Raw genomic sequence first — 16,461 nt, forward strand, 5'->3', positions numbered from 1 at the left:
TCTATATATATATAAGTATGTGTATATGTGCATGTGTATGCGTGTATTTGTCATTCATTCAGTTTATTTGTATGTGTTGTACTCACTTATGCGGCATAATAGCAAAATTATTGTTGATATTATAATTTTCCACTTGATTCCTGCTCGACGGCGTGTGCCGCACGTTGACTGCCATTGCCTTTTGTTGCGCTGCTTCCCCCTTTGTCGCCACAGCAACGAATCATGCACGACTGTTTCCTGCTGCTGCTGCTGTGGATGTTGTTGCTGTGCTCCTTTTTGTTCTTCAACATCTTGCATGTCATAGCAATCGGCATTGTTGTTGCAATTGTTGTTTCTACTGCTGTCATCACATTGCTCGTCCGTGCATTTGTGGCACTGTTCATGCGGCTCGACAGTCTTCGCGCTGCACATTATCCTGCGCTGTGTTGGCGTCGCAGCCGCGCTCGCTGCTGTTGCTGCTCTAATATTGCACAAATTGTTTGCAGTGACTTTTGTTGCTGTTGTTGCGGCTGCTTGCTTGCGGTTGCTTGTCGTTCTCCGAATCTCCGCTGCCGCCCCAGACACTGAGGGCGCCGCGCTCGTTAGTTTTCTTGCTGCTGCCTCCAGTGCGACTTCTTTTACTGCCAGCGCTTATTATTCGTCCTCTTCTCGTTCTTCTTCTTCTTCGATTTTTTCTATTGCTAGGAGTCTTCAACTTCTTGGGCTATTTAATGCTTTGATCTTTGCCGCTGCTCATCTTTCGGCTCGGCTTTAGTGGCAGCTAACATTGTTGTTGCTGTTGTTGTTCTTATTCTTGTTGCTACTACCAAGTTTATTATGCTGGCGTGTGACTGCTGTCGGTTACGTCCGCCTTCTTGTTTTGTTATTATAGCCTCAGTGTTTGCTTTGATTATTTGATTTTGCTGCTAGTGCCGCCAACTACAATTGAATTTTCCTCTACCACGAATACTCCTACTGTCGCTGTCGCCCGCTTCGCTCTTCCTTACTAGCCTTACTCTGTTGCTCAGCTTTCGTTCGTTGCGCAAACTTTCCACCCACCACCGCAACCCTCTATTCACCACACACTTTTTGATTTTTTTTTATTGTTTTTTTGATTTGCTTTTGCTACTTGTATTTCTTCACTTCTTTTGATTGTGTTGACTTTTTGCCTGGGTGTTTGAAATTTTGTTGGCGCCTTCGTCGCTCTTGTCGTCGTTGTCGCTGCCGTCGTGCCGTCTCCTACCCTGATTTGTTAATGCCACAAGTTTCAATCCTCGAAATCAACAAATCAACAAAATTCGTAAATAACCGAAAATCTTTGCTGCTTCAACTTTGTTGAGCGTTCTCTCGTCGGCAGCCTCACTCCTCCACGGCGCTTCTGCTACTCTGGGTTTGTATTCTGTAAGAAATGAATGAGAGAAAGAAAGGAAACGCATAAATACCAAATGCTAAGCTTATAAGTTGATTTGTAATTTATTAGCGAAAATAAGTAGATTTCTTGTTGGCTAAGTGTTTGATTTTTTCATTTTCTTTTTCCATGTCGAGATGTATAGAAATGACCGCAATACAATAAAAATGATTGAATGAAAATACAAACATAAAATATATTGCAAATGCCGAGAAAAGCAAAGGAATAGACATAACTTAAGTGGAAATACTAAAGCGAAAAAATACAAAAAAAAAGAAGAACAAATCAAAAAAAAAAAAAATATAATAAAAAATTTAATAAAAAACTAAATGCATTGAACTATTTTGCTGTGAAAATTTGTATTTCTGCTATCGAGAAAACTCAAAGAACTTTGAGGAATTTTAATTGGAGAATTCTAATTGGGCATGGAAAGCTATTAAGGCTTTATTACTTACGATTTTGCCTCCACTTAGCAGAACATCTGCTTGAGGAGAAATAAGTAAAAGTACGCCAGAAATACAAAATATGGTACAGCGCATTAAATCACTAAAGCACAGGCACTTATTGGCAAATTTTGACAATTTATTCGCAGCTCATTTAATTCTTATATTTTTTAACGAACACATAGTTTATTCGCCAGCAAAAACCATATAAACTTAAGTTTCAAACGTTATGTAAAATAAAAATATATAAAAAAATGTTCCCCAAAACTTCAAACTTTTTAAGCAAAATTTTAGAAAAACTTCGAATAATCAGAATATTTGAATTATAATCGAATAATCAGAATATTTGAATTATTTTTTGCTAGCGATCTTGGCATGCAATAGATTTCAGAGTACCTGGTCATAGTGACATTGCGCAATACTGCTAAGCGGCTGAGCTTGTGGCCATACAAGGAACCTGGGAGGTAGTTTCCCTGAGAAAGGAGAGGATTGGAATGCTCTTCACAACCTGCGCTCTACTTCTGGAACGATGGATTTCACATCAACTCAGCGAGCGCTGGCAAAGTACACAAATTTGTAAGGTCGTGAAATATCTTTGGCCACGTGCGCATCGGAGGAGTTCAATGTATCTGCTGGGGATGAAAAAATCTCAGCTCTTAAACTTCGTCGGTGTCCTCAAAGGCCACAGAGAATTGAGAATTGGTATTACTGTGAGTCGTTTTCACGTCTAGGAGGATAAAGTGGAATCATCTTAGCACCTTCTCCTTAGCTGCCCTGCTCTTGGGAGACTAAGATTCAGGCATCTTGGTTCTTACTTCTTTCCTACGCCTGCGGATATAGCGGCCCTTGATATCAAAAATCTGATGAACTTCACCAGCAACATAAAGCGGTTAACGCAACCGTAAATCAGTCACCGTTTGTCTTCCACAAATACTCAATCCTCTCTCCTTCCCCCACCATAACCTACCTTATTTCGTCTCTCGAAACGTGGAACCCAAAAGTATCTGCATAGTTCAGAGCCTGCCTGTGGAATATCTAGGCGGTATATGGTAGAACTGGTGGACGCCGTAGTGAAACAGCGGGTCTACAATTCGGTAGTGCACAGGTTTCACACTACCTCACGAGAGGTAATGACTAACCTCCGAGTATATTTCTGTCATGAAAAAGATCTTCATAAAAAATACCACCTGCTGTTCGGAGTCGGCTTAAAACGGTTTTTTGTTTTTTTGAAGTGAAACTTCTTAGGCGTCGATGGACGAGCGAGAATGGAGAGTAAAATTTCAAGGCCATGCAACGTTTTGGGTATTTTAGTTCCGCGAGAGAGAAAAAATATATAACGGAGAAGAAAAGGAGGGAAAGAGCTATATCTTATATATATCTTAGATACACTTTAGGCTATTTTTCCTGAGTTTTTCCTTGTGGTTGCTAATTTCTAGTGCGAAATAACACTACCTAATTTTTGACGCTTGTTTGTTGGTGCAAACTTGTAGGAAATATATTTTTGGTGCCTGTTTGGGGTGTTTTTTGGTCCCAATTTTTGTTTGGCGTTTTCTTTTTGGTGCCTACTTTTTGGCGCTTATTTCCGTTTCCTGGCTAGTGCTAGTGCGTACTATAAATTGCTATCCGGGTCCGGGTCCAGTTCCGTTTCTCTTCCGTGAGACAACCGTTAATAATTACTTCACAGGAGTGGGAGCGCCCTGTTGCCATTATTGGCTTCCCAACCTTAATACTCAATTTTTCGCTTTCGAACTCAAAACGAGGAAAGGCAAAAAAAAAACATGCTCTGTGCCTTCAACTAAGTTGTCACAAAAAGTAAGTTACGGGTCGTCCTCAGGCTGAAATCTATGCAAATAAGATTTAAATCATATAAATCCACTCCGTACTTGGGTCAGGTAGAAGTCTATCTGTCCGTATTTTCGACTAATTCAATTGGAGATATTCGGAGCCAATCGATACGTCCATCGTCCGTTCATAGAGTTCTTCCATTCCTCCTGCGACCTACGCTCGTTCTTTTTTTATCTCCAGCGAATTTGAATGCAGTCAGCTTAACTGGTAACTTACGCGCGATAACTAATACAGCATCCTCCGATACGGTGCGCAGCATTCGCTCAGAGCACATAACCAGTATACCGATTTAATACTTTTCAGGTGGGATCTGTAGTTTATTACTTCGACCCAGGCCAGTACAGTATATAGCAATATATAGGATACTACATTGCTAAGTAGCTTCCCATAAGCCCCCTTAGGGTCTCTCTGGGTTAATGCAGTTACAGCCTTCGCTGCTTTACTGCTGGCGTATGTGAGGTGCTACTTAAAGTTCAATGGCTGAAATGGACTGAAGGCCGCCCAATGATACAATTGAGTAAGTTTACACCAATGCTGTGATCTGGAGCCAACCAAGCTAGGAAGCCATAGGTTACAATCGGAAGGACGATCGTACTCTAAAGTCTACAAAACATAAAGTTTTTGTTTTCTTGAAAGTATTCCAAAGGCCTATATGCTTTTTGCAGAGATTCTTCCAAAGTTCGAATTGAGTCCATTAAAGAGCTTCATCACTTGCACTAGTCATTGTATTCAATCACTTCGGCCCACCGAGGCTAATCTAACAGCATTTCGGCTACACCTACTAGCAAACGGAGCAGAAACGTTGCTTTTGCTTTCAGACTAATTATAATCGTAGAAAAAATGACTGACAACTGATTATTTTACGAGAAAACATTTCACTCTTAATGAGCATGGAAAATTTAATTCGCCAAGAAAATGCAAAATTCGGCAATTAAGCATAAATTTCGAAAGTATCAATATCTTAAATGCAGAAATGACCACAAATGCCTTTTAATTACTTCGATACTTAGACTATATATATTTCACTATGAATTTCATTTAATTGCGAAAATATTTAACTATTGTAATTAAATCAGTTTTGCTTGCAATTTTGTCACTCAACAGGCAATGATCGGCAAATTACAAGAGCATTAATTTTTGACACCATTCAGGCATACCAGTGAAGAAATGAAATAATTACAAGATTTACAAAGCAATTTGGAATATAAACAACAACAACAAAAACAACCCACATGCATTCCATGATATTAAAGTGAGTTTAATATTTGGGAATTCACACCTTCATACAGACGAATATTCGTATGCGCTGCTCTGTTGCTTGCTTGTGTGCATTTATGTGCGGCATATAAAGTTTTAGTTATATTTTGGTCGCTCGCTGTGACTACCACCGCATCCAAAAAAACTGTATATATTTCCTTGTCCAACTTGAACAAAATACAATATTTACAAATTAATTACAGAAAACTGAAATTCATTCATTTCCTGCTGCTACAGCTACAGCTGCAGCTCTTCTGCTTTCGTTTATTGCTGGCTCCCTGCAGTTAAAACTTAAACTACTGCAACAAATTTCTGGTTTAGCACCAGAGTGATTTTGCTCTTTGAGAACTACTCCGCTTATCATGGCGTGAGTAACGAGCACGAGCACACTGCCAGAGTGTACATATAAGACTGTACCCAGGCTGAAAAATAAAAGCTATTTTCTCGTATTATAACTGTGGCGCTATCTATAGAGAGGATTCTAACGCTGTGAGTTGATAATTTGTGTTCAAATGTAATGTAAAAAACAAAAAATACATTGTACGACCAGATCAAACTTCTTCCAAAGTAATAATAAAGATTCGGCAATGGATTCTGGGAGACGGAACAAAAACCATATTCGTGTATCGGTAATGTGAAAGTTTACGTCTGCACTTTTTTTTAGGTGGGTCAATATTTGCACTATTTTGCATAGTCTTAAGGCTAGTACTAACTTCACAGTAGTGAAATTTTGCCAGCAACATGCATACGGCTTGCCGCTAAATGTTGCTAGCAACATTTATTTTCAATGAGAAGGACCGTCAGAATGAAAATTAAAGAAATGTAAACAATAAAATGTACTATATGAGCATCGCCTTAGAAGCAATTGGCAAATTTTCGTAAGAAAAGTATTTTCACCAAATTAGTACACATTTATATTGACACAAAAAAATATGAAGAAGATTTGCTTACACTCTTTGCGAAGGCATTTCGCTTTAAAATGCCATGTCTTCGAGCTATTCAAACTCAGGCATTTTACTCGGAAACGAACTGTCAATTTTCGCTCAATTACATCGGACTTTAAAATCGGTGTGAAAAAATATTGCTGGCATGATACGCAGTTTTTTACGGCAAAGTAGTACTCAGGCGGCCGCCGTAGCCGAATGGGTTGGTGCGTGATTACCATTCGGAATTCACTGAGAAGTCGTTGGTTCGAATCTCGGTGAAAACAAAATAAAGAAAAACATTTTTCTAACAGCGGTCGCCACTCGGCAGGCAATGGCAAACCTCCGAGTGTATTTCTGCCATGAAAAAGCTCCTCATAAAAATATCTGCCGTTCGGAGTCGGCTTGAAACTGTAGGTCCCTCCATTTGTGGAACAACATCAAGACGCACACCACAAGTAGGAGGAGGAGCTCGGCCAAACACCTAACAGAAGTGTACGCGCCAATTATTTATTTTTTTTTAGTACTCAGTTCACGGCTAAGTGAACCATATATGAAATATTACACTATGAATTTTTTGATACCCCAAGCCTCAAAATTCAACTAAAATGTGTACGATCTTGAAATTTTACCAAAATGTTTGTTTTCAATATAGAATAAAGAATTCAACCGTAATAACATTTTTCATTTCCACTTTCTGCTGCAAAAATTGAGTTCTGACCTTTGCTGTATTATCAAACTGATTTCTGTTAACATTTGAATTTGCTGCTAACAGGTGGCTCTCCAGAGTTGTCTGTACTTCTATAAGAGGCGCGCAAATAGTGTATTTACTTCGTTTCATATTTAAAATAAAGGATTAGTTAAATAATCTTCATGAAAGTTCTACTACGCAAAACATAATTAAAGACCCTTTTCTAGTTAGTTTAGCGACACTCTGGTTGCGCCAGAAAGTGCTTTGTAAATATGCTTGCATCATTAAGTATGGCTCTCACTGTTATCATAACATTGCCTGTTAAGCCGGCAGAATAGAGTCAATCTCATTATGAAAGAGTGTATGCGAACTTTGGCATAACGACAATTAAATGGGAGTCTTAACATTGAAATCCAACATTTAGTTGTAGTTAGGCATAAGCTACGGGAGAGGATGGCACAAAGAGAAATGTGTATATCTGTTATAGTCCAGTCATTTAGTAAAAAAAAGGGAGTTACCTGGAAAGTTTTCCGGAAGTTTTCAAACTAGGTAATTTTTACAGATTTTGGCATGCTCTTTTCGAATTTCAACTTTGCCACCTCGTATCTCCGACGCTAGCGCCGCCATATTGAAAAAATGGCGCCTAAAAACAGTTGTTGTACAATGTCTCCATTCCGATGCATTTTATGAGAAAAACATATGTATACAAAATTAAACTAGATATAATTTCCTACATTTTATGTTATTACGATTTTTTTATAAAATCGATAGTTTTTGGCGTACGAGCGCCTCAAAGTAATCTTCACCTACACCACCACGTTTTTTTGAATATTTCTCTACAATAATCTTCTACATACTATAGCAGGTTTTAGAAAAGCAGGTATAAGGGTAATGTGTCGCCTTTGTTGAAGGGTCCCTTTCTCTCTCGACCTTCAATGAAACGTCTGTCGGTAGCACTGAAGAGAAGTATCTAGTATACGTCTATCGTTTTACAGTGTAGTTTGTGTTTTTAGAGTCATGGCTTCTGATGAAAGAAATTGTTTTATTTATGATAATCCATTATTAGAAAATGAAACAATTGAAGTGAAGGAAAAAGGATTGGAGACTTTTCGTAAATCAAATGTTAAAAGAAATGACAATAAAGTTAAACTTTTGGCGGGAATAAAATCGATAGTGGCTCATGATATATGTCGAAAACGATACAACAATGAAAAGTTAATCGCTGTATCATTGCGTAGAGAATGTCACAGTGTGCGAAAATTATCAATGAAAAATAGTATTTCTGAACTTGCTAGATAAAATGTAGGAAATTATCTCTAGTTTAATTTTGTATACATATGTTTTTCTCATAAAATGCGTCGGAATGGAGATACTGTAAAAAAAAACTGTTTTTGGGTGCCATTTTTTCAATATGGCGGCGATAGCGTCGGAGATACGAGGTGGCAAAGTTGAAATTCGAAAAGAGCATCCCAAAATCTATAAAAATTATCCAGCTTCAAAACTCCCGCAAAACTTTCCAAGTCAAACTACCAGATGACTGGATTAGTACAGGTATTAACTATTATTTCTTTCTATGAAGTCATCATTAAGTACATAGATTTTCAAAGCATTTTCTGTGCAAATTACTGAAAAAATTAATTTTTCGTAACTGTAAAAACTGTAAAATAAATTTTATTAAAGTTTACTATTTTATTTACTTTTTAGTGTGATTTTGTATTCCCCGCATTTTTAAAAATGGCATTTATTTCATGATAGAGTTAACCTATACCACAGTATATCTAAGTCGCCTAAAGATAAAAATTAAATATAGATTAAATAATAAATACCAAATATTAATCCCATTTTTTAACTTTTCGTCCTTATTGCAATTTATATAAAAAATTAATGCTAAAACTGTTTCCTGTGGCAAACTTTGCTTTCGACTTAAGTTATTACCCTTGCGATCACAGACTCATACACAGACTCATATCAGATATCTCACATTTAACTTGAGTTATTCATTTCACAGGCAGCTGAGTAATCGGAAATCAAATTGGAATTACGCATGGTATTTTGCAATAACTCTCGAAATCTTGCTTGATAAGGTTTCTACTAAGTTTGTTCAATTTTGGCAAAGAAACTGCACAGATATACAAGCATATGTAGTTACTTGAAAAAACTACACCATCCCCATTTTCCAAAAAATTCGCTGGTTTCATATCACACAGAAAATTTTCTTTATTAATTTCTTAAATTTTGTTTTTATTTACTTACTTAATGCTCTCCTGATCTCCGCGAGGCGCAGTTTTTGTTTACGTGCTGGAAAGTTACTCTTCTATAGTAATTGAGCATGGTGAGTGTTCGAGAAATCTCTCATATTTAACACCAAAGTACCTTAAGCAATAAGCTGAATATGTAACAAAGTTGTTCCATATAACTTAATTTTCACTCAAGTTAACTTATATATGGACGGACAGATAAACTTAGTTATATTCTAATTCGCTTTGTTGTTTTTAATATTTTTTATCTACATCCAACTCGCTTCAATTGGAGGGTGCGCAGGTTCGAATCTCCGTGCATAAAATACCAAATGATAGAAAAAAATGTTTCTAATAGTGGCCACCCCCGGTAAGCAATAGCAAACTTCGGAGTGTATTTCCTCATAAAAAACCATTTGCCATTCGGAAACGGCTTAAAACTGTAGGTCCTCCCGCCCCATTTGTGGAACAACATCAAGGCGCACACCGCAAATAGGAGAAGGACCAAGGACAAACACCCAAAAATAGTGTAAGCACCAATTATACGTATTTTTAACCCCTTGCAAATAATCGCTATGTGAGAAAAATTTAAAATCTCTTTGGTGACCAGATACAAAAAATTTCATTTTTTTTGCCTGCTTCAAGAATTGAACCTAGAATATGTTTAAGGTCATTCCAACCATTCATTACTCCATTTCTTCCTTTTCATAGATATAATTTATACAATTTAATGCTAGTTCCGGACTATCAAAGAAAAATAAAGATGCAAAAAGTCTCAGTTCGCATTTTGTACCAGTTCAGAACTATTAAAAATTAGTCATAATTGACCTGGTTGTTTACATGGAAAAGAGGAGGAATGTGCACTAGTTTTAGGTCTAAATTCACTAGTAGCGCACTCATTCGCTCTTAATAGATATCTTTACAGGGTTCGCCCATCTGCACACGCACCCATACACACTCATTTACTGTTAGTCAGTATTGCTTGCCACATTGCCGCCTTTCAAGCGCAAAATTGAAATCGTATGCAATTTCATTAATTTAACGCTCATTCTTCGCAGCAATCGTTCAACTGCGAAAGTGCACAGCAATCGTTTGTTATTATTATTATTGTTGTTGATATTGTTGCAATGTCAGAGGAAGTCAGAGAGTTACTCTTAATACTCTTGTTGTTTTTACTTTTCGCAATTTGTAATATGCATAAATGTCGGCTGGCTGCTGTTTATACAGCAATTCATCATACGCACTGCTGGCCGCAAGACCGAATGGCTGAATGCGTACATGAATCATTGAATGAATGAACGAATGAATGAATGATCGGGTGAATATTGTTGTTTTCAGAGCGCAGTATAGGTTGAAGAGATGAGTTCAACTGCTTTTCACAGTCTGTGAAGTTTTGACCATTAAAGCAAATAACTATTAACAAATACACACAGAAAATCAATTTGTACATTCACACAGTCAAGTATCGAGATAATGAAATGGGTATATAAGTACATTCTTGCATTTGTTTGCTACATAGTTTGAAAGTGTTTTGTTTGCGTTTGTTAATATGAAGTCGAAGTGATTCGTGTTAACTCATTCCTTTGAGTATTTTGTGTATTAGTGCATTTACATTTACATATAAAATTACGTACGAACATGCATGGCTAAATGTGTGCTCACTTGTTGGTTAGATCGTTTGATTTTGTGTTCTTAGAAATAAACTAACTGGTGTCCATGGCTTCGTTTGCAAATAAAATGGAGTGCATTACTTGTTTTAAAGGGAAAAGCGAACGATTTCTGTTTTTAGTTTAAATTTGTTTAATTAAAAATAAGTGATTTTCTGCGCCAATGTATAAATCGTTTAAGCTGCTTACTAGGCAACAATCGGCGTTCGTGTGAGTAGCAGTCAGTACGCAAATCAATTCCTGCTTCTTGATAGTGTTTTTCGTCCAATACAGCTTCTGCTTTTTCTAGACTAGCGCGATAACCGCTTACGCGAATTTGGACGTGTTTAACAACCTCCCCAATCGTTTCTTTCTCGACTAACCGGCGCTAATTGGATACACCAAGTAAAGTCAAGTCCTTCTTCATCTGATCTTTCGTCGTATCACCTCTTCGCCGTTGGCAACGTGTAAAGGTCCAAAACTATGCCACAGAATCTCTCTCTCAAACACTTCAAGGGACGCTTCATCGGATGTTGTCATCGTCCAAGCTTCTGCGCCATACGTTAGGACGGGCATAATGAGAGCCTTACAGAGTGTTAGTTTTGTACAGCTTTGCATACTTTATTTTACAACAATTAGAAGGGCATATTTTATATTATAAGACAATTCCATACTTTCTGAATTAAGTAATAAGTGGCAACACCATTTAAAAAATTATTTTCAATCAGAATTTTCATATACTCATATCCTAACACTTCAATCCACAATACTGTAACTTAAGATTTTCCTCTTAAAAATTTGGTGGCAGCGCCATATACAAATAATTGTAATTAAATCGTTCCTCATTCTCTTAAACAAAGTAATTTTGATTATAGCATTTCTCATTCTATGGAACAGAGTTAGGTGGCAACATCATATAAAAATATTTTAAATTAAAGCATTGCTCCTTCTTTTGTACACATTTTGTTTCTGATATCCCATATTTTAACCTCTAATTATAACTTTTTTTAATTAGTGGTAACACCGTGTGCGCAAATTAATATATTCAATATATATAAAGGGTTTTCCAATAAGAGGTGTTATTTTGATATTCAGAGAAAAATTTTATTTTTTAATATAAATGATCGGATGTATATTTCAATATAAAGAGGAAGGTATGCCGTTAATAGTGGAAAATAATATCAGGCAAATGACCACCACGACCACGCTTACAGGACAACATCCTTTTCATGAAATTTTCCATAACCGATTGGCAAAGTGGCTGCCCTATGTCCTCGATAGCCTCATGAATTCCGAATTCAATCTTTGAGGTCTTGAATCGACCCTGGGCTGTTGGTGTAGATCTTCTCTTTCACGTGGCCCTAAAGAAAAAAGTCACAAGGTGTTAAATCATAAGATCCCGGTGGCCAATTGTGATCACCTCTTCGAGAGATAACACGGCCCGAAAACTTTTCCCGTAAAAGATCACTAGGTTCGTTGCTTGTGTGGCACGTAGCATCGTCTTCTTGAAAATAAACGTAGTCCAGATCAATATCATCCAATTCCGATAATAAAAAACCGTTAGTCATCTCTCCTAACACCTGTTATTGGAAGACCCTTTATTTACGTTTCCACTGATTTTTATTAGCATATATATGCATATATATTTTTACAACAAATTTAAATTTCTCGTCAATTTCTTAACGGCCTAAAAAACAATGTGGCAACACCTTCAAAAGAATATTTTTTATTTAAGTTTGCTTAAACACCTTTCATGATATCAATATTTTAGTATTCAAATAAAATGTGTCATAAGTTTTGATGATTGCAATTAAAATAATGTGGCAGCACCTGATAAAAATATTTTTTTTATTAAACCTCATCTGAACACACCATTATACACCTATATATTTATAATCAAGTAAATTTGTGATAAGTTGCAAATTTCGCAATAACGGTCAGGTGGCAACGCTATAAAACACAATAATTTTTGATATATACTTTTTTTAGAATGCTGTAATTCTTATGAATATTTGGCAATATATTTTTTTTTTCAAATACAAACAGGTAGCAACGCCCTGCTAAATAAGAACAAGTTTTTCTTCGACCTATGTCATTGTTTATTTTATCTTAAACAAAAACTCTTTTCCGTCTTCACATCATCTCTTCCTGCCGTATAATTGAGGCTTACGTAAAATTTAAAATTTCTCTCCACGATTCACTTAAACCACTACCAACTAAGAGAGAAACTTTGCATGTGTTTTCAGGGGCTGCCCGCCACAAAAGTCGAATAGTCAAGTTGACCCACTGATATCCCTGCAAAGTTCTAAAAAGTGTCAATTGCTCTAAACTTCAATTATGTTTTGATAATTCGAAACTTTTACTAAAATCGACAGTTGAGATCTAATACATCCTACGACTTCTTTCCATCCGGGAACTATTGTATCAAAATAGGTCATAGTTGTTAATTGAGTATTGAATTCCTTGCCGGCCACCTTAACATAAAATAATCTACGAATATAAGGACAGACAGCACTTTAAGTACTAAGCACACATAATCAGTGTTCAGCCTTGCAATTGCTTTGAAAGTACCCATACTTCTACAAGCATAGAGTTGCTCTTTGACATGGCTTCTAAAGAAGTTGTCCAGTAGAGAGGGTAAGGAAATCATGCAAGACCTTCTGTGCCACTATTTGCAGTATTTATGTAGATGCTTTATAGGATTGTCAATAAGGAGTTTGATGCCTATAATGATAATGCATCTGAACCGCTGGGGCTCAGACATATTAAAAAAAATCTAAAATTCAAAAATGAAATGCCGCATGTTGTGGGAAAAATATTCAGGAAATTGTATTTTACATATTTTTTAATGAATATTGCTGATTTGATGTGATTTTCGTATCAACTAAATTCCAATGGATAGAAAAAGTTTTATTTAATGGCAGACAAAAGTTTGCCAATTGAGTGTGAAAAATCTCCCCATAAAATATACTCTGCGATTCGAAGGCGGCGTAAAACTGCAGGGAGCTACAGAGCATCAAAACGCACCCCACAAATAGGAGATGAGAACCCAAAAAGTGATGTTCATGAATCCCATTTATATATTTGGTATACATTTGGGTGGCCGCCGTAGCCGAATGGGTTGGTGCGTGATCACCATTCGAAATTCACTGAGAGGTCGTTGGTTCGAATCTCGGTGAAAGCAAAATTAATAAAAACATTTTTCTAATAGCGGTCGCCACTCGGCAGGCAATGGCAAACCTCCGAGTGTATTTCTGCCATGAAGAAGCTCCTCATAAAAATATCTGCCGTTCGGAGTCGGCTTGAAACTGTAGGTCCCTCCATTTGTGGAACAACACCAAGACGCACACCACAAATAGGAGGAGGAGCTCGGCCAAACACCTAACAGAAGTGTACGCGCCAATTATTTATTTATTTTTTTTTTATACATAAACTCCAAACTAATTTACTTGAAATCTCGATCCACCACCTGTGAACTGAGCAGTTCAAGTGATTCTGGAAAACTATAGACCTTATAAAGTATAGTAACGATGCATATTAAATTTTCCATTTCCTCACCAATTTAATTTTTTAAAGACGTTTAAGGTTTCAAAGAGCAAAATTTTCAAAAAATAGCTTTATATGAAGGGTTTTTCAATAAGGGCGGGTAGATGTTGAAATGGAATAAAATGGCGTTTGCTGTGTGGCACGTAGCGCCGTCCTGCTGGAACTACATGTCGTCTAGGTCCATATGGTTCAATATGGACCATAAGAAATTGGAAGGGGCCACCACGTCTACCGAAAAATGGGCGCAATGCGCGCAACGGTTGCGTTAATGAACACTCATTTTGATAATAAAGTTTTATCATTTGAACGTGCTGTTCAATCGTGTAACTTGCCATAATGATTTGGCATAAACAACTGAATAATAAACAACAGATTTTACAGATGTTACCAAAACAAAATGGCTGCCACAGAGCGCCAAAATCGACCCGCGCCAATTGAAAAACCCTTTACTTATATTCACTCTATGATTTCAGTATGAATATCAAACGAAATGCTTGGTTACTTTTAATCAGCACAAATATAGTACTTGAATGCAATTTGAAAACTGTGCCCTTAGATATCTTTAAAATTCATCAATGAATTATTTTGAATAAAATACCTGTTAAAGGTATATGTAAGTATGTATTAGTGCATACCATATCTTCATTCTTCTTGCCGTTTTATAAAAAACGTCAAATAAATAGTTGAAATAAATAAAGTATACGCAGTGGCTACCTCTGTTTACGCTTCCCCATTGAAACTTTAAAGTCGATCCAAACATTAAATTTATGAGAAAATGAGAGCCTGAGTATGCAGCATTACGATTTAAATTCCAATGTTTCCTGGATACCAAAAAAATTGAGATTTATCACACGGTGCTATCAGGTAGAGCTTCAATTTCGCATAAGTATAGCATTCCAGCATTATAATTAACCGACACTCACTTAATTCAAATTCGAAGATTAATGAAATCCCTAATACGCACATCTAAACGCATATTAAATAGTTGTCAGTCGTTATCCCCAATCGAATTATTTGTTTGGCTATTAAGTGAAGTAATAGTACAAACGGATTAAGGCACTGAGACTTGTATTATCTGCACCACTAAACCAGCTGAGAGAATCTCTTTGTGTCAAACAAAGACGTCGGTTCAATTGCGGTTAATTTGTATAACATCAGCGCTAAGCGAATTCTGTTAACAGCAGGCATTAAGAGTGTTTGAGTGCCTACATGCGTGCAGATTATGTGGTCGGGATAGGATTGAAGTGATAACTCAATGTATGATTCATAGAATAAATTAGAGTAGTGTTAAAAATTAGAGTAAATTAGAAATTAATTAAATTACGAAATAAATCAAATTAAGAAATTATTTCATTAAGAAATTAATTATACATTAAACACTATGAAAGTAAGTTATGATTATACTAAAATTTCTTCTAAGCCTAAATAAATGTGCAAGTGTATTGAAACTGTCCTTCAGATTCGCTATTGTGAATTTTTAATAGGTTCAGTGTATGTGGCAAACAAAAAAACCTTTGCTTTTGCTTCTTAAATGTCCGCTCAGAATAATATACGAATAACGAATGATATATGTATATATCGAATGCTCGGCACTTTCCTTCATATAGCAGAAAATGCGGAACCCATCAGCGAAAAAAAATTGTCAAAAATCAACATAAATATTGAGCCAGTTGAAACTTGCACTTTGTGAGACTAAAATTGAATAAACTAAATATAAAATTACATAATTAAATTTTTTTTCTGACTAAAAGGTTTGAACTTTTGATGAAAATTATTATAGTTAATTTTTTTTACACAGTTTGAACTTTTGCTTAATATGATTTTTGCTGTAGTGTGGATATTTATATAAAAACAATATTTTTATGAAAAAAAATTTTACATAAAATAGTTTACAATTCAACTTCAACTTCATTGGCTTTTGGGAAAAAATTCAACGCTCTCACTAGAAAATAAGATACTAATATACAAAGTAATTATAACACCAACATGGAAATATGGCTCAGAGCTTTGGGGAACTGCGAGCAGTACAAATATAAAAATTATACAACAAACGCAAAAAAAATAAATAAATAAATTTTAGCGCTAACTTTAGAGAAGCGCAGCAGTGGCGCAGAATACATGTATTTCCTCGTTAGTAACCTGATTTTCGTCATGTTTAAATATTTAAAGTTGTTTATCTAAATTTGTAGTAAACCAGTTCAAAGGAGGGATACTCCTTATCCTATAGTAAACTTACAAACCCTAATAGAAGAAGAACAAGGTATGTTTTATTTAAAAGAAATTTTAAGAGTGGAATTTTCTCATTTTTTTAACTCTCCAAGACTGTTTGCATAAGACAGAAATAGAGAAATAGAGGAAACCTACAGATTTCTTTTATGCCGTTTCAGAATGGAAGAAGGTTTTTCATGAGGAGTTTTTTCATGGCAGAAATACACTCGAAGGTTTGCCGTTGCCTGCCGAGGAGACACCGCTATTAGAAAAAACAT

General features: G+C 36.1%; 1 protein-coding gene across 1 annotated transcript in view; it reads right to left on the reverse strand.

Annotated features, from left to right (window-relative positions):
• The window catches only part of LOC129242135 (uncharacterized), a 159,712-nt gene that overhangs the window by 76,808 nt on the left and 66,443 nt on the right, over positions 1-16,461 (reverse strand). The window contains exon 3 of the mRNA XM_054878694.1: positions 87-620. Within this exon, the coding sequence (XP_054734669.1) occupies positions 87-620 (534 nt within the window). The remainder of the gene's footprint in view (positions 1-86; positions 621-16,461) is intronic.

Source organism: Anastrepha obliqua, chromosome 3 (genome assembly GCF_027943255.1).
Source record: "Anastrepha obliqua isolate idAnaObli1 chromosome 3, idAnaObli1_1.0, whole genome shotgun sequence".
NCBI lineage: Eukaryota > Metazoa > Arthropoda > Insecta > Diptera > Tephritidae > Anastrepha > Anastrepha obliqua.